At 39.7% G+C, this 27,715-nt stretch overlaps 1 protein-coding gene across 6 annotated transcripts in view; it reads right to left on the bottom strand.

The window, feature by feature from the left end:
• DPYD (dihydropyrimidine dehydrogenase) overlaps nucleotides 1–27,715 on the bottom strand; it is a 339,434-nt gene that overhangs the window by 40,654 nt on the left and 271,065 nt on the right. For all 6 annotated transcript variants that reach the window (XR_010441181.1, XM_064719595.1, XM_064719591.1 and 3 more), the window contains 2 exons: nucleotides 19,939–20,081; nucleotides 1,352–1,531 (listed from right to left, as the gene is read on the bottom strand). Coding sequence is in view for 5 of the 6 variants with exons in the window: in XM_064719595.1 (XP_064575665.1) it covers nucleotides 1,352–1,531; nucleotides 19,939–20,081 (323 nt within the window). In the remaining variant the exon portion in view is untranslated. The remainder of the gene's footprint in view (nucleotides 1–1,351; nucleotides 1,532–19,938; nucleotides 20,082–27,715) is intronic.

Here is a 27,715-nt window from a genome sequence, read left to right as displayed (position 1 = left end):
TTGTACATGCTGTGTAGCTTTCCACAGGTGTTAAAGGAAAGAAGTTTAGCTATAACCCTTTGAGCCTGGTTTAACTGCTTAACATAAGTAGATGAAAATGAAACTGCTTATATCTTGGTTTATTTTTAAGCAGTGTATTATCCAGAGCTTTAGGAATAGGATTGTCTTTCCTCCTTGAAGGTAATGTTATAATTTTCAGAGCTCCACAGAGAACAACAACAATATAGGAGTCTCTAATCTCCTGCTAAATCCAATTCCAGTCATCAGCAATGATAAGCAGAGATTTGGAGGCATTTGACACTCCAGATCCTATTCTTTTGTAATTCTTTACTTTTTACAACATTTTCAACAGTCGTACATCAGATTTTTGGAAGGATAATCAATAGGCATGATGTATAACTGAAATCAGTCTTCAAAGTGATCCCCTCTAGTAACCAGAAACAAAAGCTTGGCCTCCCTGCTGTGCAGGTATTTTGCTTAGAGCAGGAGGCAGCCGGGCATCAGCAGGAAGCCAGTTACACCTCCCTGCTTCCCAGTAGGGATCAGCAGGTGCCCTGGTGGAGGGGTGAGCAGGGCTGGGGCAGCTGCAACCCAGTGCATCTGTCAAAAATCCCCAAAAATGCTTTTGTATCAGGGAACTACTAGAGCAGAGAGGAAAGACAGTCCAGAGGTTAGGATTTCATGCTGACCATCATTTACATTCCCATTTCATCACAGACTTTCTAGGTTTGAATGATCTTGCAGAATTCATTAAACTGTCTGGTGTCACCAATCCTCACTTAGAATTTCCCTGTCTTGCAGAGGGTTTGGGCATCAGCACACATGAAAGACCACGAGATGCTCAGGTATGGTGACTGAAGGACCACTCCTACCTAATCTCACATTCCAGCTAACAGCTGTTCCTGTCTCAGCTGCTCAGAGCCAGTGCTAGAGGGTTTTTGCATGTCTCCTGAATGTTGCACCCTGGCTAAAACACCCAGGAGCTTCTGGCACAAAATTAGGATCAATCTGAAGTGAATTGAGTTTCGTTAAAACAAGCAGTTCCAGAACTTTTTCTAATGCATTTTTAATTTTACATCCTATATTTTTTTAAAGACATGATGTTATTAATCATGTAAAGAGATCATATTTATAGTAAAAATGTTAGCCTGTATCAAGTAATTTCAAGTTTGTCTTCTTAAGCTGCCTACATATTTGTTAATAGTCAGAAGGAAAATGACTTAGTGACTAATTGTGACAGCAGCAGTGATTAATCAAGGTAAGTAGCAGAAACTGCATACAATGATTATGGAATTACATTCAAAACAAAGACATAATGTTACAATGCAGGAATGGCAATAAAAAAACATACCTTTCCCATCAGATCAGCAATTCTAGGTACTGGTTTTCCTTTCTGATGGCGCATGGTTGCAGGACTCTGTCCATCCCAGTCTTCAAGTTCCTCAATGCTTTTCAGGTAAAGAAGAGCTTTCAGTCCAGTGCAGTAGTCATCAATGACAGTGAAATCTTGATTTTGGATCGCACTGCACACCTACGAAACGCAAGTCAGTTATCAGCTCCATCCTGGCAGAGAAGCCTATGGAATTAGCAAGCTTTTTGGATTTACTGATTATCAGGTGACCCTTCCTGCAACCGCACTGGGTAAGAACTACAAGGATTCAGGATTATTGTCTGATTAATCCTATGTCGTGATGTCACCACTGCAGTTCAGGAAAGTAAGGGCTCAATAACACCAGTTATGCCCAGATTCCCCAGCAGCAGCCCTTGGACAAGACGTGAGGGCTGTTCAGAGATAAACCTACAAGCCCAGCCCCAGGTGTGCCTGCTGGGGAGCTACTGCTGAGCATGCCAACACATTGACAAACCATCACCTGTGCTCAGAGCTCTGCCTGCAGACACTCAGAGGTACCCCCAGCCTGCACAGGCATATCCAGCTAGGTCCCAGCCTAGCAAATCACAGAGCCACTGACTTGCTGAGACTGGAAAGCATCTCTTGAGATCCTGTTATTCAACCTCCTGCTCAGAGAACGGCCAACTAGAGGAGGCTACCCAACACTGTATCCAGTCAGGATTTTAATATCTCCAACTACACCTCTCTAGGGAACCTGGTTCAGGGTTCAATCTGCCTTGCAGCTTTTTTTCTATTTAAATGGAATTTCCTGTGTTTCAGTTTGTGCCCATTGTTTCTTGCCATCCCACTGGATAGCCCTGAGATGAATCTGGATCCAATGGAAATGTCTCAGCAAACAGCCCTCATTAAACTGACCTGTTAGTATGGGGTGAGCATTGCCAGGCACAGAACAGAACAATCCCCTTCTGCCACTCAGTGCTACTGAGAGGCCACTTTATTTTAGATACTTTAGAAACATAAATAGCAATGTAGCTTTATAAACATATAAAGTAGTGATCCCTGACCTGCTTAACATGTACACACAAAACTACAGGCAGCAGAAAATAGTCTGACCATTTACATGGGTTCTTCTAGAGGATGTTGGGGATATCAGCTCAGGCTTAAACCCACAGAGATCCCAACCACACTAATAACTGATTAAAAATATCCCTGACTGTTGTCTGAATGCTTCTCATTAGCTAAACTCTAATCAGCCATCAGTGACAAGGTGCAGGGTTGATTGAGTGCCATTAATTATCAGTCCCTGGAAATGCTCTGAAATTCCACGTGTCAGTGTTTTCAGCCTCTGATTCAGCTTTTATTGTGAAAGCTGAAAGGAATGCTCCTGATAATACCTTGACTCCATGCACACACAGTGAACACAACAATGAAACAGCCACCTACTTTAGAACATAAATTCGTGCACACAGACACGTACAAACACATCCACACTTCTTCAATGTGGAAACACACTTCAGATCATAATTGACATCAACACTTAAAAGCATTGGAAATACGCTATTGTTTTCCCCATTTCAGAAATGACAATAGAGCCTGCAGTCCTGAAGACAGGTACACATCATATTGGGAAATATCTCATACTACTGCTGAACAAGAGAAAAAAAAAAAAGCTATAAAATAAGCACAATAACATTTTCTATGCAGTGCATTTACATTACAAAAAAATCTGTTTCTCTGGAGAAACAGTGTGGGCATTAATTAGGCCTGTTATACCTTCCACAGGATTCAAGACTGTTTTTTTTTTTTTTAATGGCAATTATAGAGAGCATCATAATTACTTCCCATACAGTTATTTAACTGCAAAACTCCACTGATGTTTTCTGTACAGCAAGGAATTCTCTGGGTTTTGTTAGTGCATGGGTAACACTTTTATTATCTACTCTTAAAAATACTAAAACTGAAAAAAAAAGCAGTTAAAAGCCATGTCATGTCACTTGAAACAATTTCAGACACTTTTGTCAAAATCCTGCAATATTTTGACAGGATGTATACACATGAGATACACCCGAGGATACCTGTAATAATCTTATAAATAAAGAGGCTTTTACTGTTTTCCAGCTTGTGGTGCAGTGTTATGAACTGCAATAATATAAAAATGTGTGGAAGATAATAACACACTAAGAGCTAACTATTTGTCTTCTCTGTGATTCTATATGCAATGCACTATATGCACTTCCCTGGAAAGCCAGGAAAATTCCAGAACTCAAGGCAAAATGCGACTTTTAAGAAAAATGTAAATGTCTGCGCCAAAAAAAAATGCTACATGACATAGAAAGACTTAGAACAAAGAAGTGGTCTCAAACAATCCTCCTCTTCTGTAGAAACCTTACGACTGTGGTGCCCAATGGTGTGGATAATTAGCAAAAGACATGCCTTTCACTAATTTCACTGGGATAAAAGCAGGTGCTTATGTTTATGGGCCTTTCCTAGAACAAGAGAGCTTCAAACATTAACACATACAAAACCAACTGCAATAATTTTGCCATGTATTTGGTGAATTCCAAAATTCTGAACTTATGTTCCACAAATCAGATGGTGAGATTTGTATTTTAGGTTTACAGTATCTTCCATCAATCAATGTAGAAACCTTTACTGCATTTTAAAAGGTGGTGAACAAAGTCAGGATAAAAAGTCGCCATGACCCATCAGCCATGACAATTCCTACACTGCAGAGAGAGGTTTTTAGCATCATACCTGGCTGCCTCTGAATCACCAGTTTAAATGACACTGTGTCCTCTTTTCAGCACAAGAGCAGTGGCAATAGACCAGGTGAGACTCAAACTCAGGAATCCGGAAAAATCACAGAAGAACTGAAGCGGCCCCTGCACACCTCATTAACGTCCTGCTCTGCCCCAGCTGCTGCACTGGGAGCAGGCACTGTCCTCCCCTGCACAGCTCAGTGCTGCTGAGCCCCCTCTGCTGCAGTCCAGATACTGCTCTATCCAAAATGGTTGCTGCCACCTCTCATGTAATGTCTTATCAAACCACCTGAGGAGGAGATAAAGGTGAGAAGAGCTGTGTAAGGGCTGCTGCCCCTGCCTCGCACACAGATGGAGCAGCAGCAGGACCTGCAGCCAGCCCTGCCCCTCTCCTCAGCATCAGGCTGGTACCCACCAAGCACAGCGCTTCCTTTTAGACCCTGAAGCGAAAACCTGAAGAGCAGTGAGACTTTCCAAGTGAGAGCACAGCCCTGCTGTGCTGTGCCAGAGCAGTGGTCTGCATCCCGTGGCCAGGAGAAGCCGCTCACGGAGCAGTGCACGGAACAGAGCGCGCCCGGATCCGCTGCTAGCGCGCTGCACCAGCCCCGGCTCTGGCAAGCAGCACTGCTGGGACGGCACCTGCTTAACAGCCCTTAATCCTAAATAATCCAAGTGGATCTGTTTAATGAGTAAATTAACATTCAGCTGTTCACTGACCCAGCCCTTCACCTGAAACATTTAGGTAGAAAGTATCTTCTGTGGAAAATGAGAGACTGGCCCTGTGGAACATCCTATGGCACAGAGTAAACCCAGGTCACAACAAAGCTGTCAGCTCTACTGCTGACAAGTGCTGTCCTGCTGTCTTGCTTGTGCTGGTCTCTAGAAGCTGGACTAGAAGAGAAAGGTGCTACATATTTCCTGTTTAGTATTCATATTGCACTAAGACACAAGGAAATACATTTGTACAAGCTTGGTTTTACTACATTGCCTGGCTCTGTCCCAGTAGTAGAACTGATACAATTTAATTTTTAACATGGGATCTCCTTCCTGTTCTTCCAGATCCAGACTCCAATGATTGCCCCTTATATCATAAAAGAGGCACCTAGGCCAACATGCAATGTATGGTCAATGATATTGTGCTCTCAGTATTCTGAAATCTCAGCATAAGTTGCTGTAAGCAACTTAAGTTACAATTCTAATCTATACAGACATGTCTGAGATACTAAAAGATACAATATCTGCTTTGCTGCTGGTAAACAGCCAAATTAGCTCATTGGGGAATGGGGATGTGAAATGAATCACAGGTTACGGCTCTAAGTAAAACTATTCTGCAAAATGCAATGATGGGAGAGGCACACAAAGGTCCCTGCTGATGTTTTTCATAAGAAATACCCAGTCTGCTCTCTTACTAAATATGCATAAAAAGTGAATTTAACTTTGTCACCGGATCTAGACACATTACAAGTCTTACTTGAGGAACTGGAGTAAATTGTACGGAGATTATTACTTTGTAAAATAATTTTTATGGGTTAAAAGATTTTTATTGAACATTCACATGTATCTGAAACTTTTAATTCATATAAATTTTAAGAAAAATTCCCTGCTGGTGACAGGTACTTCTACATCAGTCACAAAACATTGTAAACCTTTGCTGTTAGCAGAATCATTACACAATAAAGAGATGTCAATTTCTGAAGTGTTTACTGAGGCATATCCCCTGCACTGTTTATTGAGAGCTCTGCCTGTGTAAGACTTTTCAGTTTTGTTCATAGCTGTTTCTAGAAGCAATGGGAAGAATACCCAGACATTAAGTTTTATTTGTTTCACTCTCTACAAAAATGGAAGTGGTTCCTGTCCAAATTTCTGAGGGACTGCATGGAAGACCTGTGCCATCCATGCAGAATTTGGACAGAGTGCCTGAGGCATTTCCAGCCAGATCAGTAAAGCAATTCCTCTTCAGTGCATCCTACCTTTGGGAGATCTTGTAGAGGAGAAATATTTTTCTGTAACACTAGAAGAGGAAACAGTGAAGTCCTTTTCAGGCTGTGCAGTCTCTCTTACCCTGCAACTTTCAGTTCTTACATAAACTCATTATTATATGGCAAAATCCCAGCTGGACAGGTAATGATGGGGAAGACAGTGCCAAAACTGAGCCCTAGTCCCTACCTGCATTATTTCTATTCCATCAATAGCTGGGATTTCAGCAGAGGCCACAGAGGAGAAGCAGATCTAGACATGCTTGTGTCAGTTTTTCCTGACACTACTTTCACCCAACAAGAGGTATTGTGTATAATCTCATATACTGTTAGATCATCTCAAAAGACTGGAGCAGGTCAGAGAATCTAGACTGCTCAATAACGTGCTGTTTTGAAGAAGAAGAGAGTAAATATTCTTGGTGTGACAGGACCTGTGTGAACAAAAATCCTGTTGTGGTCCAACTTGAAATTGTTTCAAAGCACTCTTAGAAGGCTTTGCAAGTTAGGAATTTGTTCTGGGAGTCAATAGCTTGGAGAAAATTTTAATTTTTACACACCTCTGAAATATATGTATATCTTTTCAGTATATGGGTGTAAAATAATTGTCACTTTTATGAAAACAGAAGTATCAGTAAGGAGGCAGATGGGTGGCAGTGATACATGGTCTAGAAGATTGATGGGTATATATTTGTATATATAAATGCAAATCACATAGCTTTACTGTTCTACCATATTAGTTTCCATTTGTTGTAGCTGTACAACATCAAAGCAGTGATGTCTCCATATATTGCATTTAGTGGTAATGTAACGGACTACCAAAAAAAAAAAAATCAAAGTGAGAGTTTCTAAGTAGTTTCCTGGCAATTGAGACAGCAGGCTCTTTCATCTGTGCTGTAACTGTGGCAGTGCATTGATTTAAACTCCTTCTGAGATCTCAAATGCTTTTATATTCGTAGGTCTCACTGGCTGCTTTCTTTTTGCCTTTTTTCCCCTTCAAATGATAAAATTCTAGCATTTAGCAGAATGCCATCTTGCTTCACCAAAAGATGGAGACTAATTTCAGCTTTGGTTCTAAACTGTACAGGTTTTGTAAATAAAATAGCTCTCTAAATGCCATTTGATTAAGAAATTGGCCTTTGACTTCACAATTTCTAATATTCTGACCACAGCAAAGGGATAAACAACTATTATTCCTCTGAGATACCTGTGAGAGGGTTTACAACACATTAAAAATTGTGCTTTGCCATTAAGTTGGTTGACTCTCTTTGAAAAATTTTGTCTGGTACCTTCAAATGGTAAATGAAAGGTTTACTATTTTATACTATATTTTCAATTTTAGCAATAATCATCTTTCTGTAGAAGCTTTCTTTTCCTATTAAGAATTCTTCCTAATAAGTACTCAAGATATAAATTCACCATCTTGCTGGAGAAACATTTATGAATGCCTGTTATTTAATGTATCATTGAAGCTACTGCTTTCTTGATTAGGTTCTATTGATTAGGATTCCTGTGAAAAAAACCTGAAACTGTGAATGAATGCAAGATGGCTCAGGAAGGACCTTATTTGTGCCCACCTGTGTATCTATATGAATTGCCAACATTAAGAAGGCTAATTTTATTGTAGAGGGCAAGCACATGATGATAATCTGGGAGAAGCATAGACACAACTTAGGATTTATTCTCAAAGGCATCTTGCAAAAATTGACTTGACTAAAGGGAGATCTTTCTGGTCCATGCAATCTATATGCTGCATAGCTCTTGCCTATGGAAATTAAAAAGTGCATTTTCTAGCCCCTGTAAAATAGTTTGGAGATCTGTGCCCAGATCTCCAAAGCAAAAAGCAGCAGACACTGCACAGGTTGTCTGACACAGTGCTCACTATGATGTGGCCAGAGCTGCAGTGTGAGAGCATGCAGACAAATACAATCTCCTCTGAGAGGCATTTCTGTACGTACAACCTTCAGGACACCAATGTCTGTGGAAAGGCTGCCTCTAAAACAATGGTTCCTCCTCCTCATGTCTCGTTGAACAACCAACTTACCAGAACATTAAATGCATAGCCTAAATTACCCTTTCTATCTAATTACTACTTCTGCTAGAGGGCTGTAGGATTAAGAACATTAGGGGAAGTGGTTTATCAGACAATGTGATACAATGCCGGGAAAAAACCTCGAGACTCTTTGTTTTAAAGAACAAATTTGTGAAAAAAGAAAGCTTCCAAAATATTGATATAGTACAGATGGAATGATTTGATTCACTCACATTAGCTGCCTAAATGACTCTAGAGATAGAGGTTAGCAGATGGGATGTTACTTAACAAGTCTTCAGAAACTGGATTGACGCAAAACTGAATTGGATGATAGCTGATAGCCTTTTTAAAACATTATGACTGAACTAATGTCCATGAGCTAATGAATTACTGTTTGTTTCAGAGTCTAGTACAGCTTTCAGAAAGCAGTTTGAAGCACTGAAATATTACATCTATGAATTGTCTGAATTATGGGCAAAAAAGCCCACCTAATCTTTTTTACTGAGTCCTAGACTTAAAGTCCTAATGAGCAGAGGGCTTACTAGTGACACTCTGAGGGATAACACATAGAAGAAAGATTCAAAGATACTGATAACTCCAGGCTCTGAAAAGCATGCAACCATTCACAAAAGGCTTACGAAATCTATTTTGAAAAAAAGAAAAAAGACTGGATAGTCCTATGCCATGTGGGTCTCAGTAAGTCAGTGAAGTATTCCAGATATTTTGTTAGATCTCAAGAAATTTCATCAGACAATCTTGAGATAAATCGTCATTCTGATCCAAAGTACAGGCTAATGTAAGTAAATAAGGGAGCTCAAAATTACTTAAAAGGAGAAGGTGGTCTCCAGCCCATGCAAGACAAGCTTTTGGGATAAACACTGCAACAGATTGGATCCCCTCGACAACAGGGCAACAAAATGCTGACCTGCTGTCAAGCAGAGCTGAGCGGGCACTTTGGGAGCATGGAGGCAGGTAGGGAAATATGGATGCAGCAGCTGGGCAGCAGGAAGAGCCCCACAGCTCTGTGCTGAAGCCACAGCAGCCTCCTGACACAGGCTTACAGAGAAGCTTCCCCAGCACCAAGGGGATGGCTACTCTTCCTGGCAGAGAGACCTCAGAGAACCTGATTTTGGGGGCTGCAAGACAGATCTTGTTGATGTACTGCACTCCAGCAGCCCTGGGCAGTTGTGAGTGGCCAACGATGAAGGAAGAGAAAAAAGCTGAGAATCCATTAGGCACTTATCAGATGATGAGGGCACGCCAGGAGATAAGAGCACTGTAAGGGATCCTTTAGGAATGTTATCCAATGCCTTAATTCCTAGTCTACTCAAATCTATTTTTCCTCCCTCCCCGTAAGTTCTCCAATGCCAATTAATGTATCTTCAATCTAAATAGCTAAACTGGGTGTTTGGGAGTGGGAAACTGGTGCTTATCAAGGGACCCCGAACGATGCAATTTCGTATCCCATGTGTCTGAGAGGGGAAATTCAGAATAAATCAAGAATTTTCAGAAGGCTCCCTGAGGTAACTGTGGGTTTTTTCCCTGTCAACCACCCCTAGAGGAATGGTTATATTTCCTTATCTCACTAAAGCATTCTGTCAGTTCTTGGAACTACAAAGTGAACCTTTATGCAGTAGGTGGGCACACACACTGATAAAAGTGCTGATCATGATCATCTTTCCTAAGAAAACAAATATGATTCCACATGCCTTGAGCATTGAGGAGTCAGGGAAACAGCTTCATAATCAGCCATGTATAGCAAATTGTATCATTGTACTGCAGATCTACAAAATGAATGATAGCTTTGGAAGCAGATGAACTAACTCCCCTGTGTAAACAGTCCAATCACACATAGAGGTTCTACAACTATCTTTAAATACATGCTGAATATCACATCATATTTCGTTTATTAACCCCCAAAGGTCTCGCCTCTGTCTTAAAAGTACTGTTCTGGAAAATGAAATCCTTGAGCTCTCCCAGTGGCTCTGCAGCTGCTGGGACATCAACAGCTGTGTCAGGTAGATGTAGGTTTGTTTGACCCATTTCCACAAGCCATAACCTTCAGCTCCAAAGAAATTTTTATAGTAGGTGCCAATTAAGTCACTCAGATCTGGCAGTTTGATGATAAAAGTAATCAAGTTACACAGCAGTCTGAGTGTTTTTATGTTTTTGTTTTCTGAGAGCAAGCCAACAGGAACACCATCATCTCTAGAACTGAGTTGGTCTGTTATCCCATTTTTAGAAAGGTGTATTTGTCAGAGATGAGTGTAGTTCTAGGAAAGCATGCTTTTCAGAAAAAAAATGGTGTTCTGAAAATCATGTGGAAAAGAGTTTCAAAATTACCAATATGTGCTGTTTGACAACATGGAATGTAAGGGCTCCATTTAACTTGAAAATGTCTGTTTTACAATCCAAGTTAATTGGAATGAAAAGGTCAAAACCAAAATATGTTGCAAAAAGACTGAAACAGATTTGATTCACCCAAATAATATTTTTGTATTTAAATGTGTTAATTCCACACGTTTTTAGAATTTTGATTATCAGTCTAAACTGGAAAAGTTTTCCATGCTTAAACTTCCCTGTGACAGAATAACTATTTCCTCATCACAGGCAATAGCTGGTCTCATTAATGCCTAACAGATCCAGGACAGACCTTCAGTGTTCATCCCAGGGCACTCTGAATCAGACACAGCAGGAACTTGAGATCTATTCTGATTAAATGAAATTTGTCAATGAACAACAGTTCCCTCAAAGAAATTTTCAACAAATTCTAATGAGAACCATCTACTTTGGAACATCCTCCTGTGACCAGAATTTTGAAAGCTGCAGACCTCTCAAAATCAAACAGAAAAGCAATTTTTCTATCTTGGAACCTCAATTCAGTCCTGCAATGATTAACCCCTCATCCTTGAGAGTCTTTCCCTCTAGTACTCTCACATTATATTTCAGCTAAAATTACTTTCATCCTCTATCAGCTTGCCTGTACGAATTTGTGCAGCAGCTACTGTGTCCACTGAAGAGTGAGATTCATGTGAACAAAATAGTTCTGACCCTGCGAATCCTTCGTGTCAGAGATAAAAACCCACTTCCACATTTCCTTAGGGATTGTTTTACCTATCTCCATCCAAATAATAAATATCAGCAAGAAAAGCAGCAACATAACTGATGATATTGAAGGAAGTTAAACCCTTTCTTAAATGTACTGACAGCTTCCAAAATGACAGTTTAGAAAAACAATGCTTTCTCTGTTTCTTTTGTTCTAATTGCATGGATAAAAGAACCCCTCATCAGTCAGATCAAGCTGTGTCAGGGGGCTTGTGCTGTAACAGGAAAAAAAATTATTGCTCCCTCCTTCCTGAGCAGAAAACCCATTTTTCTACGACTGGGAAAAGCAAAAGATCAGTGACCAAACTGCAGCTAGTCCAGCACCAAGGCCCAGCTGAGCTGCACACCAGTGCACTGCTGTGCCAGTGTGGGCTCCAGGACCATGCCTTCCCTGAGCACAGCCTCTTCCACCGCTGGCTTCCCCTTTCTTCCTTTCACTGCCAGGAACAGCCTCTGCCTGAAAGATCAACAAAGCTGCTATAATATAAAAAGAAAAATTTCTTAAATGTGTTTTCCTTGTATGACTGACAGTGTTTCCAAGAACTTCTCTGTTGACTGAGCTTTGCAATACTGAATGTTTTACCTTCTCCCTTTTTGGAAAACAAGTTCCCTGCAGTTACAACACATATAACATAAAAAAAAAACCACCCTAAAAAAAAATAACTCCACAGGAATTTCCCTAAGAAACTATTGGAGATGGCAGAAAGGAATGAAGAAACAGGATTTTCCACTATGCTTATCTTGCTTTGTATTTATTTTCAATATCCAACTAGGAGCTGGCTACAGTTTCAGTTTCAATTTCCAGTCGCCTCCACATATACTCAAGGGAACTCAATCTATAACAGAGCTAGCTTCATGTCTGAAAGCAACATGAGCTGAGTAAAACAACTTGCCTATAATTTGGTTAATCAACAATTAACCAAGCCTCTTGTGAAGACTCATCTCCATGTTGCATTTACTTTGTACACTTTAAACAACACTCACTAGGTGTCAATTCACACCATGTGCTTTGTCCACATGGAGAACAGCTCTGTGCCTGTTCATGCAAGAGAGCAGCAGCACAAGTCCACATCAGCAGTGTGAATCCACCCCAAAAATAGGTGCAGCACTACTGGGCTTTCAAAGGACAAGCTATACTGTGGATCCTTGGGAGAGATGGAGAAAAATATATTGCCAAAGCAATTATTCTTCCCATCCCCTCAATTCTGAAAGTCATTGTGCTGCCAGACCCAGAGGAGCAGGGTAGACACCCAGGCAGGGCAGGAAAGGGGAGCAGGCCCACTGTCCCCAGGAGAACAAATCCCCTGCAGAGGCTGGCAATGACTGCTACAGGACAGCATTTGAACTGATGCTCAATTGAGACCTAATTGTTGGTAAATAATTACTACCATACAGTGATAGCTGATACTACTTTGCATGAGAATTCATTACAAGAATGACAAATAGCAATTGTTACAGAATGAGCTTTAATTCCTTCTTACAAATTTATGAAATAACAATCCTTTCTATGCAGACTTCATTTACTAGCTGGTGAAATGAGCAGAAATAAAGGAAAACTAATAGATAATTCCCCTAAGCAGCTCCAAATGTAGAACTAATGCAAAACTACACAAAATAAAAGGCATTATTAGTGTTGAATTTAGTCTGTAACTTTACAATGTGCTAATTTGAATAGTGCAACTTTTCATAAAAAAGTGGCAAAAACAACATGTAAGAATCAATAACGAAAATCTGTTCTAATTTGATGGGATTTTTTTACTACTAAAAGGAAAAAAACTTTATAGATTGTTTTTGTTTGACAAATTCTGATTTTCTCTAAAAGAAATTCTCACAGAAGATTCTCACTATCAATTAGCAATTTCTCTCCCAATAGTCTGTAAAGGAGCAAGTGTGGCAGTCCTCTAATTACTTTTTGTTTTATTAGCAAAGACAGTTGAGAACAGGTTGAATTTCTGTAATTAGCACTGGGCTAGGAAAAAAACAGAAAATAATGAAATGTTTTCAGAAGTGAATGCTTGGATATGTCTGTCCCAACTCTTTTCTCTCTTTCACATTCATTTTTCTTAGGATTTTATGTCGACATGTTCAAACAGCACTTTGTTCCCTCTTTTGTTTCTGCACGTACTGCAAATTTCGTCTCTGCAGAGAAGGGCCACTCCATTCAGTGCTGTATCCATTGAAGACTTTTCTCAGTGCGTGGCTCTGTGAGCAGTGGAGCTAATGATATCTGGCTTCCAGCAGCTCTGTGTCTCCTGGTTGGGTTCTCTGACGTCTAATAAGGTGTGACTGCCAATTAAAGCCTTTCCTGTGGCTGACACAGTGCTGTCCCATGCGGGCTCTCAGAGGTCTAATAAAGGTGAGCTCATAGTGTGCTTGTGCTCACAGTGAAGGAATGCAGCTACTCTCCCTCCTCTGCCTTTTTTTTTGTTTCTCAAAATTTTTAGAGTAAAACACTCTCCCTTCTGGCAAGTTTCAGTGAAAATGGCCACAAAAGCTCAAATGTGATGGAAGACACTCAAATGGATGTACAAATACCTATCAAGTTTCTTTGGAAATACAGTCTAAAACCTGCTCTTTCTACAGGAGACTACACTTATCTCAATCAAAGGACTTACCTCTGAAAAGTGGTTTTGCCTTAAGCGGCATTTTTTTTCTTAAAAATCTTAGTGGGTCTAAAGTACCATCCCTTGAATCTTGTCTCATATCATTTTGGTAGTCTGACACTGCATTCAGCAACCTATTCTTCTCTCAATTTCAATCATGAGAGAAGAATCAGGTCTAGCACCTTAACTTCTCAGTGCCATGGACAGCTTTGTACAGAAAGGTTTTGTTTTCTACCCCTAAAGCCACAGCCTGTGTCAGAAACCTCACTGTGCCCACCTGGTGCCCAAGTGTGCCTGTTCTTGGCTCACCAGCCGCTGGAGCACTCTGCCTGGCACAGAGCAAAGCCTGCAGCCCCTGTTCCCCCATGTGCCTTGTGAGGACAGGCGGGGGGCAGAGGCAGGGTGGGCTCCTTGGGAGGCCGGGCAGGAGAAGCACAGCCTTGCTCTGCACACCCATGGCACCCTGTGGCTGTCTGAGACCTGCAGCAATCCACCCGACTTCATTCTCCTCATGCAGGGCTGAGACAAAGGACACTTTGTCTGCATTCAAAATCACGGCTTTTCATTGCAAGACAAAGTATTTTTTTCCCAATGGTTATCAGTAGAAACTTAACCTGGAATTTCAAAACACAGGGCCAGCTCCCTCACTCCCCTGCTCTGCACTACCATGACTTGAATGTCTTTTAGTTCTTCACTCTGCATTAAATGGCATGAATAGTAATTCCAGGCTGAGAATTTTTTGGCCTGATCTAATCCTCACTTAACTAAAGTATCAGAGTCTTCACTGACTTCAACACTGACATGAGCTAAAAAGAAGAGTAATGAAGTGCATGGAGAACCACATCTCTACTCTGCAGTTCTGTAGCCATAAAAAAATTATAGAGTTCCTTACAGGGTTTCACATTTGCACAAATACAATAAAAATACTGTCTCACAGATCAATTCCCATGATTTTGTGATGGAAAAGCCTGTTTATTCACACACAAAGGGCCATCCTGCTGCTATAAAAATCTCTCAGCTAAATGCTTCAGTAAAAAGGCTGCTGAAGAAAAAATAATAATCAAATTGTCCTGAATCCCTTAAGACTTTTGTTCCAAAGTGGTACCAACAAGAAGGCTTGTTGAAAATATTAAAAATCTACAAGCAGTCTCACAAAAACCACTGCGCTTCATGTTGGAGGGAGAGTTTATCCTACAGAGGCAAAACCCATCACTAATGCTTTCCTGTCATGGGCTGTCCCATTTCCAGAATGGTTTTGTTCTTCCTCAGATCCTCGAGGTCCCACCCACAGTAGTGCAGGGCAGGAGGGAAGGGCATGGGGCAGGTCCAGCTCATGGCAGCTCTGGAGCACACTGCCACCTCCTTCCCCTGCTGAGGGATGAGGAGCAACACAGGGCAAGGCTGGAGGCAGCAGGGCCACATGAGCTGGACACAGCATGGTGAGGACAAGAGCACAGCACCCACAGGAACAGCCCAGCCAGGACAAGAGGGAGATGAGGGAGCATGAAGGTGGATCCGAAAAAGGGCTCAGGGCAAAGCCACAGGCTGTCCCATGGAGAAGCAGCATTCCATGGGTGGATTTTAAATCACTGCTTACAGACATCCATGTCTGCATCACAGGACATGTGTGGTCTCCATACTTTGTGAGGGAAAGACATTCATTTGAAAAGGAATCCATATTCTTTACATGAAAATGACCAATATTACAGATGAACAAAGTATTCCATACCAGAAAATAATGCTGAAAGGTTCTACCATGAAGCAAGTATACTTTAGAAAGTACCCCTTTGTTCTACCTCTTTTTTTTTAGTTACATCTGCTAGAAATAATGACTACAGAATCTCTTTCAACAAAAGGTCATTTATGTCAATGGACAGAACACAGAGGATCAGATCACCTGCTGTAATTGCAAATTAATGCTGTACTGCTAATGCATTAACTACACAATATTGATCTACAATTGAATCATACAGGCTACTGTGAAGTGATTTTTACTTTAATATTTTTATGCTTTTATTGCTTTTTCCATAATGCATTTTCTTTTTCCGCTGGAATTTTCTATAATTGTTTCCCATTTTAATTTCCTGCAGCAAGATGACTTTAAAAAAATGTATGTCTCTTTCAAAACCTTGCAAAAATCTAACAAACGATCAGTGTGACAGGGTAAATCACATACATGTTGCAAAACATGAAAAAATTTTGATATACCTCTAATTTTGATAAATTTGCACTTTAAAAAAGCTTACTTAAATTACAAATAAAACATCTCAGCCTCACTGGAAAATTGTAATGAAATGTATCACAGAAAAGTGCTTTCTAGATATTTCTGCAGCTCCTGGTATACAATGAGTTCAGGATTATCTCCATATTAAAATTGGGTTTTGTTTGTTTGAATTTTCATGCCTGTACTGAAGAGGGGTTGGTAGGTTCAGGTATGTTAAAAAACTATGGTGCTATGGAATCAGCTGACGAATGACTGAAATGTTTCAGCATCTTTAAGGAGAAATTAAAACACAAGTGGGGTCTTTTTGCAAGTGTTTCTGAAGTCCATAAAGTGGAAGAATGTTGTGTTGAATCACTGTGTAAAATCTTCAGCCCAGCTATTACTGACTACAATAACCTAGTTTGTTTTCCATACCTGCTGCAAAATCCCTTACATCCAAACCTTTTTGTGAACAACAATAAGATGTTGTCCTCCATCTTCTAAAGGAAGGGATAGGACATATTTTGATTCCTGAAACTCTCTCCCCCCATCATTTCCTAATATACCTGCTTAATACCACTTGATGTGGTTATGGCATACAGCAAAATATGGCTTACCACCTGACTCCTGACTTGCATTCCTGTGTATGATGATTTTGCAAATGGAAAATAAATCTCCATGTTTTAAAAATAAAAGCATCTGGAAAAAATAATGGAGAACTGATTGCAAGTGAAATATCTGAAGAGGAAAACCTGATCTTGCTTTTAATGGAAGAACATTTATTATTCATAAACCTTTCCTCTAACAGATATGCTACATTGCAGTTCAATCAACTCACACAAAGCCTCCCTATTATCCCAGGCCATGAATGTCCTGCTGCCATGGCAGAGAAGACACTGGACATGTAGGGACACAAGGAGGGGAAGCCCAGTGGCCAAGCAAGTGCTGCTGTCCCAGGCTCTCGAGCTGGGCTCCATGGATAGACCAGTAGAGCCTGAGCTGCTCTGCAGTATGGGACCATGGGGAATGCTGGATGATCTGGCAGTCCCTGCCCTTCTCAGGCACTGCTGGGCAACAGGGTGGTCAGAGCAGTGACACAGCCCAGTTTAAAGCCCTCTGTGCCTCTTTGGCACAGCTGAGCACAGAGGCTGCTCCATCACTGCCAAAGCCCAGGCTGCTTGCTTCCTGCCTCTGGATCAGTCATAAGGCATCCTTGTGGCTTTGGAAATATGAAGTCAGATCACAAAATGTGCAGTGGTGTGTCAGTCTGAGTTATCTTCAGAACCACCTCCAACAGTATCCAAAGCAGATACTTTGGATAAGGCTATCACACACATACAGAATTGCCCCACTACAGTCCCACCTCCTACCTGCTTAACTCAGGAACTTGCTATGCAGTGCATCTTAAATACTGAATCATTCAGTAGATCACTTCATTTGATGTTCTCTGCAAATCCTTTACTCACTCTGTATGCCAGTACTGAGAAAGCAGAAGTGAATGACAAAGCTGTAGGCAACAGAGGTTGTGGCTGCTAAAGGAGCAAGTTGGGCATTTGATACCAAGGACGTGTGAGATTGGGATTCAGGGAAAAGAATATTAGCTGGCTATTTGTATGACCTTGTTTAGAAGGAAAACAATGGAAATGATCCTCATTATCCTAATTAGGGTCCAAAGGCAACCTGTGAAGATGAGGCTGTCTTTTTCTATAACAATGTATCTCATCTGAGAAGCAAATATGTTTCAGTCTAGTCCCAGAAAGTGCATTTCTTTAACGACTTTCTATAGAGATTACTCATTTCCTTCTCCCTTCCATCTGTCCTTCCTATCATAAGGGAAAGACTTACAGCCTGTATTCACAATCTAGCATGAAGCTTACTAAAGGTTTATTTTAAAATGGATGCAATTGAACTAGTTCAGATCCTTACCTACACAGCCACTTTAGAATCTATTTATCTGAGATCAGTTTAAACTACTTCCCTACTTTAGTGAAACAGAAATAAACCACTCAAACTGAGGATATTTTTGATCCAGAGGAGTTTAAAATCAGTTCTAGAGATGACTTAAATTAAACGGGTGAAACCTACGGACAAAATAAGACTTTTTTCAACATCTCTGGGAAAAATTTGTTGAAAAGAAAAATTGTTCTGTACAGGGCAAAAGACCTGTATAGATCCAAGTCATTTGTGGAAGCCAGTTTCCAAGAATTTGATTACTACTAAAAAGAAAACAATAATTAATGTCTTGTAAATCAAATAGTCTTTTTCTCAAGCACTCACTGGGATGTCTGCATGAAATTATATTTCAGAATTTCCCATTACCATTGGGACAAATCAACAGGAAAAGAAAAAATAAAAACCAGCTACATAATCTATATATAAATAGAAGTCAAAAGGGACATTAAACTCCTTGATTTTTAGTCATCCAGAAACAGATACAGCAGACATAGAACAGAAAATCATTTCATTCTGTGTAATTCAGATCATGCAACATTGCTGCAGACAAAGCCATTGAAAGTGCAGCTCTATTAGCAATAACAAATTAAATGCATCTAAAGCACTAAAAACAATCCTCGCCAATCCTATTTTTCTTGGTAGACAAATGCTGCCCTGCAATTTGCACCATTACTTCATATTTATATGGAAGAAGCTCTCAGACAATTGTGTACAAAAGGCCAATCTCTTATCTGTCCATGAAAAAGAAAAGTTTGAATCACTTTTATGCAACTAAAAAAAAAGGAAATGGTATTAATAAATCCAAGGAACATAGCAAGTCTATAAAAAAGGAACAGCCTTCTGCTTCAGCTCCCAGAGATGCTAACTTTGATGTGTATTAAAAAACCAACCCGACCAAAATACTGAGCTGGCTTTTTTTTCTTTTTTTTTTTTTTTTTGGTGAAACAGCAAACAAATGACTAATCTCAGCAGTCACTGTAGCTGTGTAAAAAGGATGGTCACACTGAATCTAATTTCAATGTCAAAGTGAATTGTGGGAATGAAACCACTCTAGTCATCCCATGGAGTGACACAAAGCCGACATTCACAGGCTCCACAGCTGCTGTTGTCTATGGTGGGACCCACAGATAAAGGGGATGAACATCTACCAGAATGTAACAATATACAATGGAACAATGGGACATAAAGACCACCTGCTCCTCAGCCAGTCTAACATGCATGCTGCAATGGTGCCCTGACATGTCTGGCAGAGGTAAGGGACTGATTTTCAGCCAATTTCCTGGTGCCTATAATACGAGGCCACCAAGGCTTCCTTCCATGACAGGGACACACCAACCATTCCAGTGTGGCCAGCAGCTCAAACCAACCCTCAGGCAATGCAAACAGCCTGGCTGCTGAATGCAGCTGACACCTCAGTCCAGTGCAAGGCCAGCACCCCAGCAGGGGGTGCAGCGCTACACCTCCTCATGTTCCAATGAACATCCCTAAGGGACACAGATGCCTCATACACCAAAGTGACTTTAGCGCGGCTCCCTGAGAGACCAACACAGTGCTCTTTGGAAGCCCTCTCACCTTGAGAGGGCTCTTTGCAGAAAAGAAAAACTGAGAATACAGGAAGAACAGATAGGTTGAGCTAAAATTCGTGTCAACCTGGTTTGTATGACAAGAGAGAGATATGTTTAAATTTTAAATAATTTAAGCTAGAGATAATAAGTACTAACAAACTCATGGTTAGCCTTTTCCCAGATTGGTATTGGAACACCAAAAGCTTTCTTCTGGCAGCACCTCCTCCACCTCCATGTGAAATGAATGTCTCTTAGCAAGCAGCATGAAGTGAAAAACATGAAAATTCTTCTCAATGGTAGAAACTCCACACTATCCGAATGCTTGAAAGCAAGCCACATTACGATCTTAATCACAGTTACCTGAACGTTAACATTTTAAAGAAAGAAGCAGTACCTGCAGGACAGAGGCCCCGCTGTGCAGAAACTGAAGCCCAGCCTCGGCAGAATCGATGCCTCCGGTGGCCAGGATGGGAAATCCTGGGAGAGCGCGGGCGATGGCGGACACTGCGCGCAGGGCGATGGGCCGGATGGCATTTCCTGCAGAAACCAGGACACGGCGTTAGCAACATCCCTGCTGGCCCTGATGGAAACTGCACATCCCTCATGCTGCAGCAGCATCAGGAACTAGCACCTAATCTGAGGTGCAGAGGTTATATTAATTTATAAACTGACACCAAGTGGGTTGCAAATGGTATCAACGCTTGTACAGCAATTTATGCATGCAGCTGGAATACAGAAAATGGCAGAAACATTTGGATAAAAAATGCAAAGCTAGCTTGACCATTTTAGCTGATGCTCAAAACCAAGACTAACCATGTCTGAGACAGAAAGCAATACTTTACCATACAGTACACTGTAGATAAAAAGATCTATATTTCTACATAAAGAATCAGGTTGATTTTTTGAACCTAAATGCTGTCCAACTAAGAGCAAATATCTCATTTATATATGTTCACCTAAAAATTCTTTAAAAGTGCCATTTCACTGCACTTGACATTTAATAATTTATTTGTTTCCCCTTCTGCATGTCTGTAGATTAGGAAACTTCTTTAAGTAAGCCCCCTCTAACAATTAATATGGTAGTCGAATTCTCAAAAGAAAAAAGTATATTCATTTATGGCAATATCTCTAAAACTGGAGCTCATATTTCAAATGGTACACAGAGGTTGAGTCAGACAATCCCCTGCTATATTTAGAGGATTATGATTAAACTCTTAATACACTGTGTCTGCAGTGCATTTGTTTTGACTACATTCTACTGATGGTATGCAAGTATTAAAAATATGCCTACAGATGCTGCTCATTAAATGATGGACAGCAGAGATAGATGACACTTCCAGTTATTTTTGAGGCTAGTTGGTATTTCTTTAGATAATCTCCACATTATTAAAATTTCTGCTTAATTTAGAGAAGCTTTAGGACAATTTGATGCCATCATTGGGCAACAATAGTTAAGAGAGGACACATCACTCCCAGAGGATCTGTTTGGCTGTGGCTAAACTAAACTTTATGCACATGAAAGGGACAGCCTAAACCAAGATGCACTATTGATATGTTTTCAAGAAAACGAGAGCCTGATAGATAAAAATGTGAAATCTCACTAAAACTGCTTTAAAGAAACTAAGATCCCAATAGAACAGATGACAGAGAGGATCTGGAGGTGAGCAGGAACTTTCCCTAGAACACTACGAACTATTTCCCATTGTTTGGTCTGGATTGATTGTAATGTATTTGAAAGGAACAGAACAATTCTTTAAAAGAGGATGACTGCTAAGTGTCCAAAGAACAAATATTGTGACATAATTCATGGTCCAGTCTTAGAGATATGCTTGAGGGAAAAAAAAAGGGAACCATGCCATTTGCTCTGACAGATTTACAAATAAAGTCTTTTGGAAGCATACAGGCCAAAACATACACTACACAGCCAAAATCACTGAAAGTAATCTCATAAAAAACAGTAGTTCAGGAAATTCTTCAAATATTCAGGTTTTGAAATTGAAGCTAGAAGTAAGCATCAGACTTGCTACATTGCTTTCAGCCTAACACAGCTCCAGAATCCCACTATGATGAGGTGGCTGTTTCTTAGAAAGATGAATGAATACAGGCACTGGTAACTCTGAAATCATGTGGCTACAGGGAAATTTCTTCCTAATCTGCTTTGAGGCATGAAGGTTTGTATACTTCTAACCCCAATACAACTCCTAAGAGTTTGCTTTCAATTGGTTTTAAAGGCTTGTAGACCCTTGGCCTTAAAGATATCTTGTAGCAAAGAGTTGCACAGGAACATATTTCCAGAATATAATTAGCCCCCTTCTCACTTAAATGACTGTCTCTATACAGTGGTCAGTTCAGGAAAAGGACCAAATGACAGCTTATTTAAGGTTTCAGCACAATAGGTAATCAGAAAGGCTTTCATTCCGCCCAAAGAAATCAAGCATATGATTCAATGAAGTCTAGCAGAATTAGCAATGAGACTTAGAATTTAGTATGGAACACAGGTACTTCTTAGTACTAGCTGAATTTGATATTCATAATATGAGTTATTACTTACATTTGGTGATTAGTAAATTAGTGATAAATTGGTATGATTGCAAAAGTATTCCATTCATTTATAATTCACCCAAATGAATTTAAAAACATTTCAGAAGTGCTTCTGATGAGAGTAAATAAATGGATGTAATGACAATCAGAGGGTTCACTAAGGTCTCACCATTTATCCCAGCATTTTTTTTATTAGTCTACTCATATGGAACAAGCACAACATAAGCTGAAGCCGTTCTCCCTTACATTTTTTCATCAACAGTTCAGAAGCTTCCCCCTCTGCAACAAAAGCTGCTGGGCTGGAATACAATGTGATTTCCTTGTGATAGAGATACCACTGCCTAATGAAATGGTGAAACAACCCACCAGATTAAAGAAAAAAAATGAATACAGACAATAGAAACAATAGTAATGCCAAGCTATTAAAAAAGAAGGCAAATACTCAATTTGACTAACAATCTCTATTTTCCTGCATTTTCATAAAAGTATGTAGGAAAGTAATAAATTCCATTATAGAGATTTGTGGAGAAGCAGTTTTTAAAAGGTTGAAATAAAGGAGATTTAATGCCAACTTTTAAAAGATCTGTAAGTAGTAGTGGGAATTTGCAGAACGTTTTCTGATAAATCCAATGGTATTTAAGAAGCTGAGATCCAAATCCAGCATGCATTTGAAAGACAGCTCACATACTAAAAGATAAGCATCTACCACATACTTTGACATGTTGGGATCTGTAATTCCACTAGTTAAGCACCCGTAACTGAGGAAACTGCTGATATGGTACTCTCCTGATAGAAGTGCTACAGCTGCTACCAGATGCTAGATGTGGCTATCATTTACCTTGCTGTAAAATAATGCGATTTAATAAACAAAGTCCATTTATCAAGACCTCGGGCAGGCGAGTGATATATAAAAATGAAAGACAGAAAAATACCTCATGGAGATGACATGCTACTCTCTGTTGAAAGCTACTCTTTCAGGTCTCATTAATTATGGAACAAATATTTGCTACTATGGAAAGACATAAACAATGAAATAATTCGAGATGTGAAAGTCCCTGACCTTTTTCTTGCCTTAAAACAAAGAGCTTTAGCTTTCTCTATTGTTTTGCTTTGATTTATTAAAAAAAAGACTTTTCAGACTATCAGTGAAAGAAATCCAATAGTGAAAACACAACAGGAAGGAGAAACAGAACATACATCAAGCAAATGTCTCCCCCTCATCAGCACAGGTAGGCAGAGCTGCTCTTGTCCAGTGAGGACAGCAGGCTGATGACAAACTGATCAAAGATAATATACCTGCATATTTGTTTGTTTGTTTTTCCTTAGGAAGTAAAACACCCTTCACCAATGCCACAAGACACATGTTTTATTATGACTTCATAAGTACTAGGAGTCCTGAGAGGACTTGATCCTGTTAACACTAAAAATGTTCACTAGATTGAGGCTTGAGAGCCAAACTTTCTTTAAGAAAACTGGTGTTAAGTTTCAAGCACCCAGTAGCTTTGGGAATTCCTAGCAGAAACAATTCAGATCTTCTGATCCTAGTGATCCACCAAGAGGAGAAAAATAATCTCAGACATCTTGAATACTGGGCTATATTCTCACTTGCAATATACTGGAGCAATCTGATAGTTTAAAGTTTTCAATGCCTATATGAGGCCTTGAAGTAAAGATGATCCTGGTCCATTAGAAAACATCCAACAGAGTCAATTCAGACTGGTACTACTGAGACTGAATCTTGAAACAGTCTCAGTGGTCTTTATCAAACTCTCAATGAGCAAGAGAAACAGATTTTAAAGGAAAGCAAACTTTCATATCTTTGGATTGTATATCAACCCAAACCAAATATTTGTTTCTATGGATACTAGATGAAATAAAAATGAATTTGGGTCAATTTTCCCCACTCTGTGCATTTTCAAGTAAAATTGTTTTTTTAATTTGCATTCTATTACATTACTAATTTGAGATTTAAACCACTGAGCCTGAATATTACAAAGAAGAAGCAGCTGATACATAATATTTTACTAATAAGTCACAACTAAAGTCTGTGCTTCTAAAAAATGTAAGCCCCCAAATCTAAGCAATGTCACCTTTTCTCCCTCTGTAGATACCTTCTTGGAAGAAAAGTGACATGGTTATGTCCCAGACTGTTTAAATTAATCATGCCAATGAAAAAAGAACCCAATGACAGCAAATAATAAACTTGGATGAAAAGCATTATACAAGGAAAATGGTCTGGAAAAGTTCAGGCATCACAGATATCAATCTAATGCTTCGGAAAGCAAGTAGGTAAGAAAGTTTGGAGATCAGGGAAAAAGCCCAGGAAACATAATTCTTTTTTAAGACATTTTCTCCATAGTGTATATGCTGCCTAATACTGGCAATCAAAGTACTTTACATGTTCTGCATTTGCAAACAGCCCAGGGAAACCTGCAGGTTACACACAAACCATTTCCCTCGCATTCCTTCCGACTGCACTCACTCTGCTCGCTCTTTCTTTCTGCCACCTGTAGGTGGCCACCATAAGCTACACTTATCAAATAACTCATTAGCAGGGTTTTCAATACTGTCATATCCAGATAATTAGCAATTTATTTAAATAACCAATTTCTGCGGAAATAATTGCCATGGAATGCCCTGAACCTACTTTTTATAAACTATAATAAAAGTGTTAAGATAATCCCTGACATTTGCAAATGCCATTAGTTCACCTTTCCTTTTGATAGTGCTATGGCATTATGTTTAAACAATTACCTGATAACGCAGCAGTTTAATGAAACAGTGTAGCAGACACATCCTTCAAAATGACCAGAGAATGCATTTATATGCAGAAGAAAACCCAGTGAACAGACGTGTTTAGAGAGAAAGACTATCCACAGTTGTTATGAGAGCTGCAAATGGGACACACAATATTTAGTGCAGTAAAAAATACAGAGAGTTCCCAGAAAGCAAGAGCAGGATGGACCTTGCCACAGCTTAAATGTTGCACAGCCCAGCACTTCTGAAGATCCAGAGATGACTCTTCTCACTGCTCCCTATCTGTTTCCCTGCCTGGTCAGTCCTTCAGTCCATTATTACTCATTAATAGCATCTGACAAAATCACTAACAATAATGTACTATTTACTCAGGCTCTGGCTATTTCCAACTGAAAATTTTAGTTATTCATGTGCCAATGGAGAATTCAAGAGAATAGTCCTTTTATGGAACATCTCTACATCAGTCAGCCTACACCATCAAACTAATGGCTACTCAAGGTTTCATGCTGTTCAAAAGTTGTGATGGGCAATGCACCAACTCTACCAAATTAATAGCAAAGGTTCTGCTGACTACAGAGAAGTTAGGGCTTTGTCACAAGACTTCACAATAAAGTTAATGATTCTGCAGATTTGAGGGAACTTCTATCTAACTCTGCTATAGCAGGCTCTTGATACCCTATCAACTGATAGGGTTTTTGTCAGCATATCATGACTACCTTGATACACTGATAGTGTGTAAATAGTTCTTCTGACAACCACTGACCCTTCCTCTAAATTTCAAAGCTTACATCAGATGTGATTCTGTTTCTGATACAGACAGAATTGAATCAAACCTCTGAATGGAAAAAAGAGGCAATAATTTTGCTTCATATTTCCTTTAAAAAAATTTGTACTCAAATAGAAAAAAAAACTCTTGAACTTCCATAATCACAGAGAAAAATCAGTGTCCTTTTTAGGATTTAATTTTACCATTTTTAATTAATACTAATGATTATTTATGCTCTTTCAGCTAAAAATTCAGAAAATCACCCCAGAGTTCTCATTCAATAAATGTTTAGTACTCATCAGAGAATTCTCTCAATTAAAAAAGGCTAGAATCAGAGAAAGAGAGAGGGAAAAATTAAATTTTTCTTATCTGTAAATATTATTTATCCAAGGAGACCTGGGGGAATTTTCACTCATATCAAACTTCAATAGGAAAAACCAAGAGGACAGATACAAATTGTTTTGTGAATGCTGCAAGAAGTGGTTAAACATTTCCTAACAGAGCCATTCTCTCACTGAAAACTACAGATTCACAAAAAGTCGATACTTCTGGTCGTCAGCATGAAACCTAGCAAAGCATTTTCTGTTGCAATTCATCACACGTTCATTATTTAATTTCACTCATGGTTTTTGCTTTGGTTTGAGTTGGAGCTGGAAACTGCCTGACAGAATGCCTTCCATGTTCTTTGGGTGGCTCAGGAAGCCCCTTCTTTGCCTTGACTGCCTTGCTCTGGCTGCCCAGCCCGAGTCAGCTGCCCCAGTGCTGTGGGGCTGGTGCTGCTGCAGGAGGTCGGGCACCCCTGGCCAGGACAAACCCTGCCTGCTACCCAGAGAGTGCCACGGCTGATCAATAAAACAAACAATGATACAACAGCAATGAAGAGGTAATAAAATAGTGCTAATAGCCAGGGTAAGCTCCTGACACAATACAAGGACAGGTGAATAGACCAGCATAAAAGCCAATAAAGATTTAGAAAATATTGCCCAGTTACCAGACAAGATCACTGCAGCCATCTCAAAGGGACAAATGAGTTCCTGCTGAATCCTTCCCCTCAAAAGTGTGAGTAGTTCACTACTCACTTGCTGCCCTTTTATTCCAATGCAGAGACTGACATTTAACCTGAAGTGTGGCAGAAATGGTTCTGGCTGTTTACAGATCTGTTCAAAGGCAGCCCTGCCTCTGTCAGCCTCGGCAGCGCTACCTTTGTTTGAGCCAGTTTTAACCTCCATAACAACCACCCCGGTCAACACGACCCTGCAACCAGGAGGGGTGTGTGTGCCCACATGGCTGTGCCAGCGCTTTAGCGCATACATAATTCTAACCGCAAAAAGGCAATTTAGTACAAGTAAGGACACACTGGAAGAGACATGACTGCCTGCTGAGCAGGGAATTGAGGTTCCTACATTGCATTTAAAAAGCCAAAATTACTGAAAAATGCAGTACAACAACTTTTCAGGCCATTTACAAAACCTGACTCATACCTTGTGCTGTTTAATAACCACTTGCCTAAGAAGTCCATCGCAGAAAGGGATGCAGAACTTCAGAAACTATGGCAAACTAAAGAAACCAGGCCTGGACAACTAGAAAGCTGAGATAAAGTATTTCTTTCTTGCTTTACATAACTCAAGTTAATCATTGTCCTGTTTTGAGGTTTATCTATTTTATTGTCTATCCCTCTATTTTATCTATATCATCCAGTTGCTGTTATGCATAATAAACAATTTTATGTACCAATTTATTTAGATCTATTTATAGATACGTAGATATATTAACAATATATCACAAACACAAATTTTTGTGAGACAAAAGACTCAATTTGAGTAGAAAACACTGTATTTGCCTGTGCATTAGTGTCTACATAGGTATCTACCACAGTATTATTACATATCCATATAATCTGTGTGAGTATATATATACATGCACACTCAGTAGATGTATTTCCATATTCACATATACATAAAACAGTGGATGACACGTCCCCTGATAAAACCTGTTATTTCAACACTTCAAGTGAAAAGTGTTAAAATAAATGGCTCATCACATACAATGTGTTAAAATAAATGTTTATTTCAACACTATGTGTATCATAGCCATTTATTTCAACACT

This window comes from Zonotrichia leucophrys, chromosome 8 (genome assembly GCF_028769735.1).
Source record: "Zonotrichia leucophrys gambelii isolate GWCS_2022_RI chromosome 8, RI_Zleu_2.0, whole genome shotgun sequence".
Classification (NCBI taxonomy): Eukaryota; Metazoa; Chordata; class Aves; order Passeriformes; family Passerellidae; genus Zonotrichia; species Zonotrichia leucophrys.
Note: the sequence above shows the minus strand (reverse complement) of the source record. Positions and strands in the feature narration are given on the sequence as shown.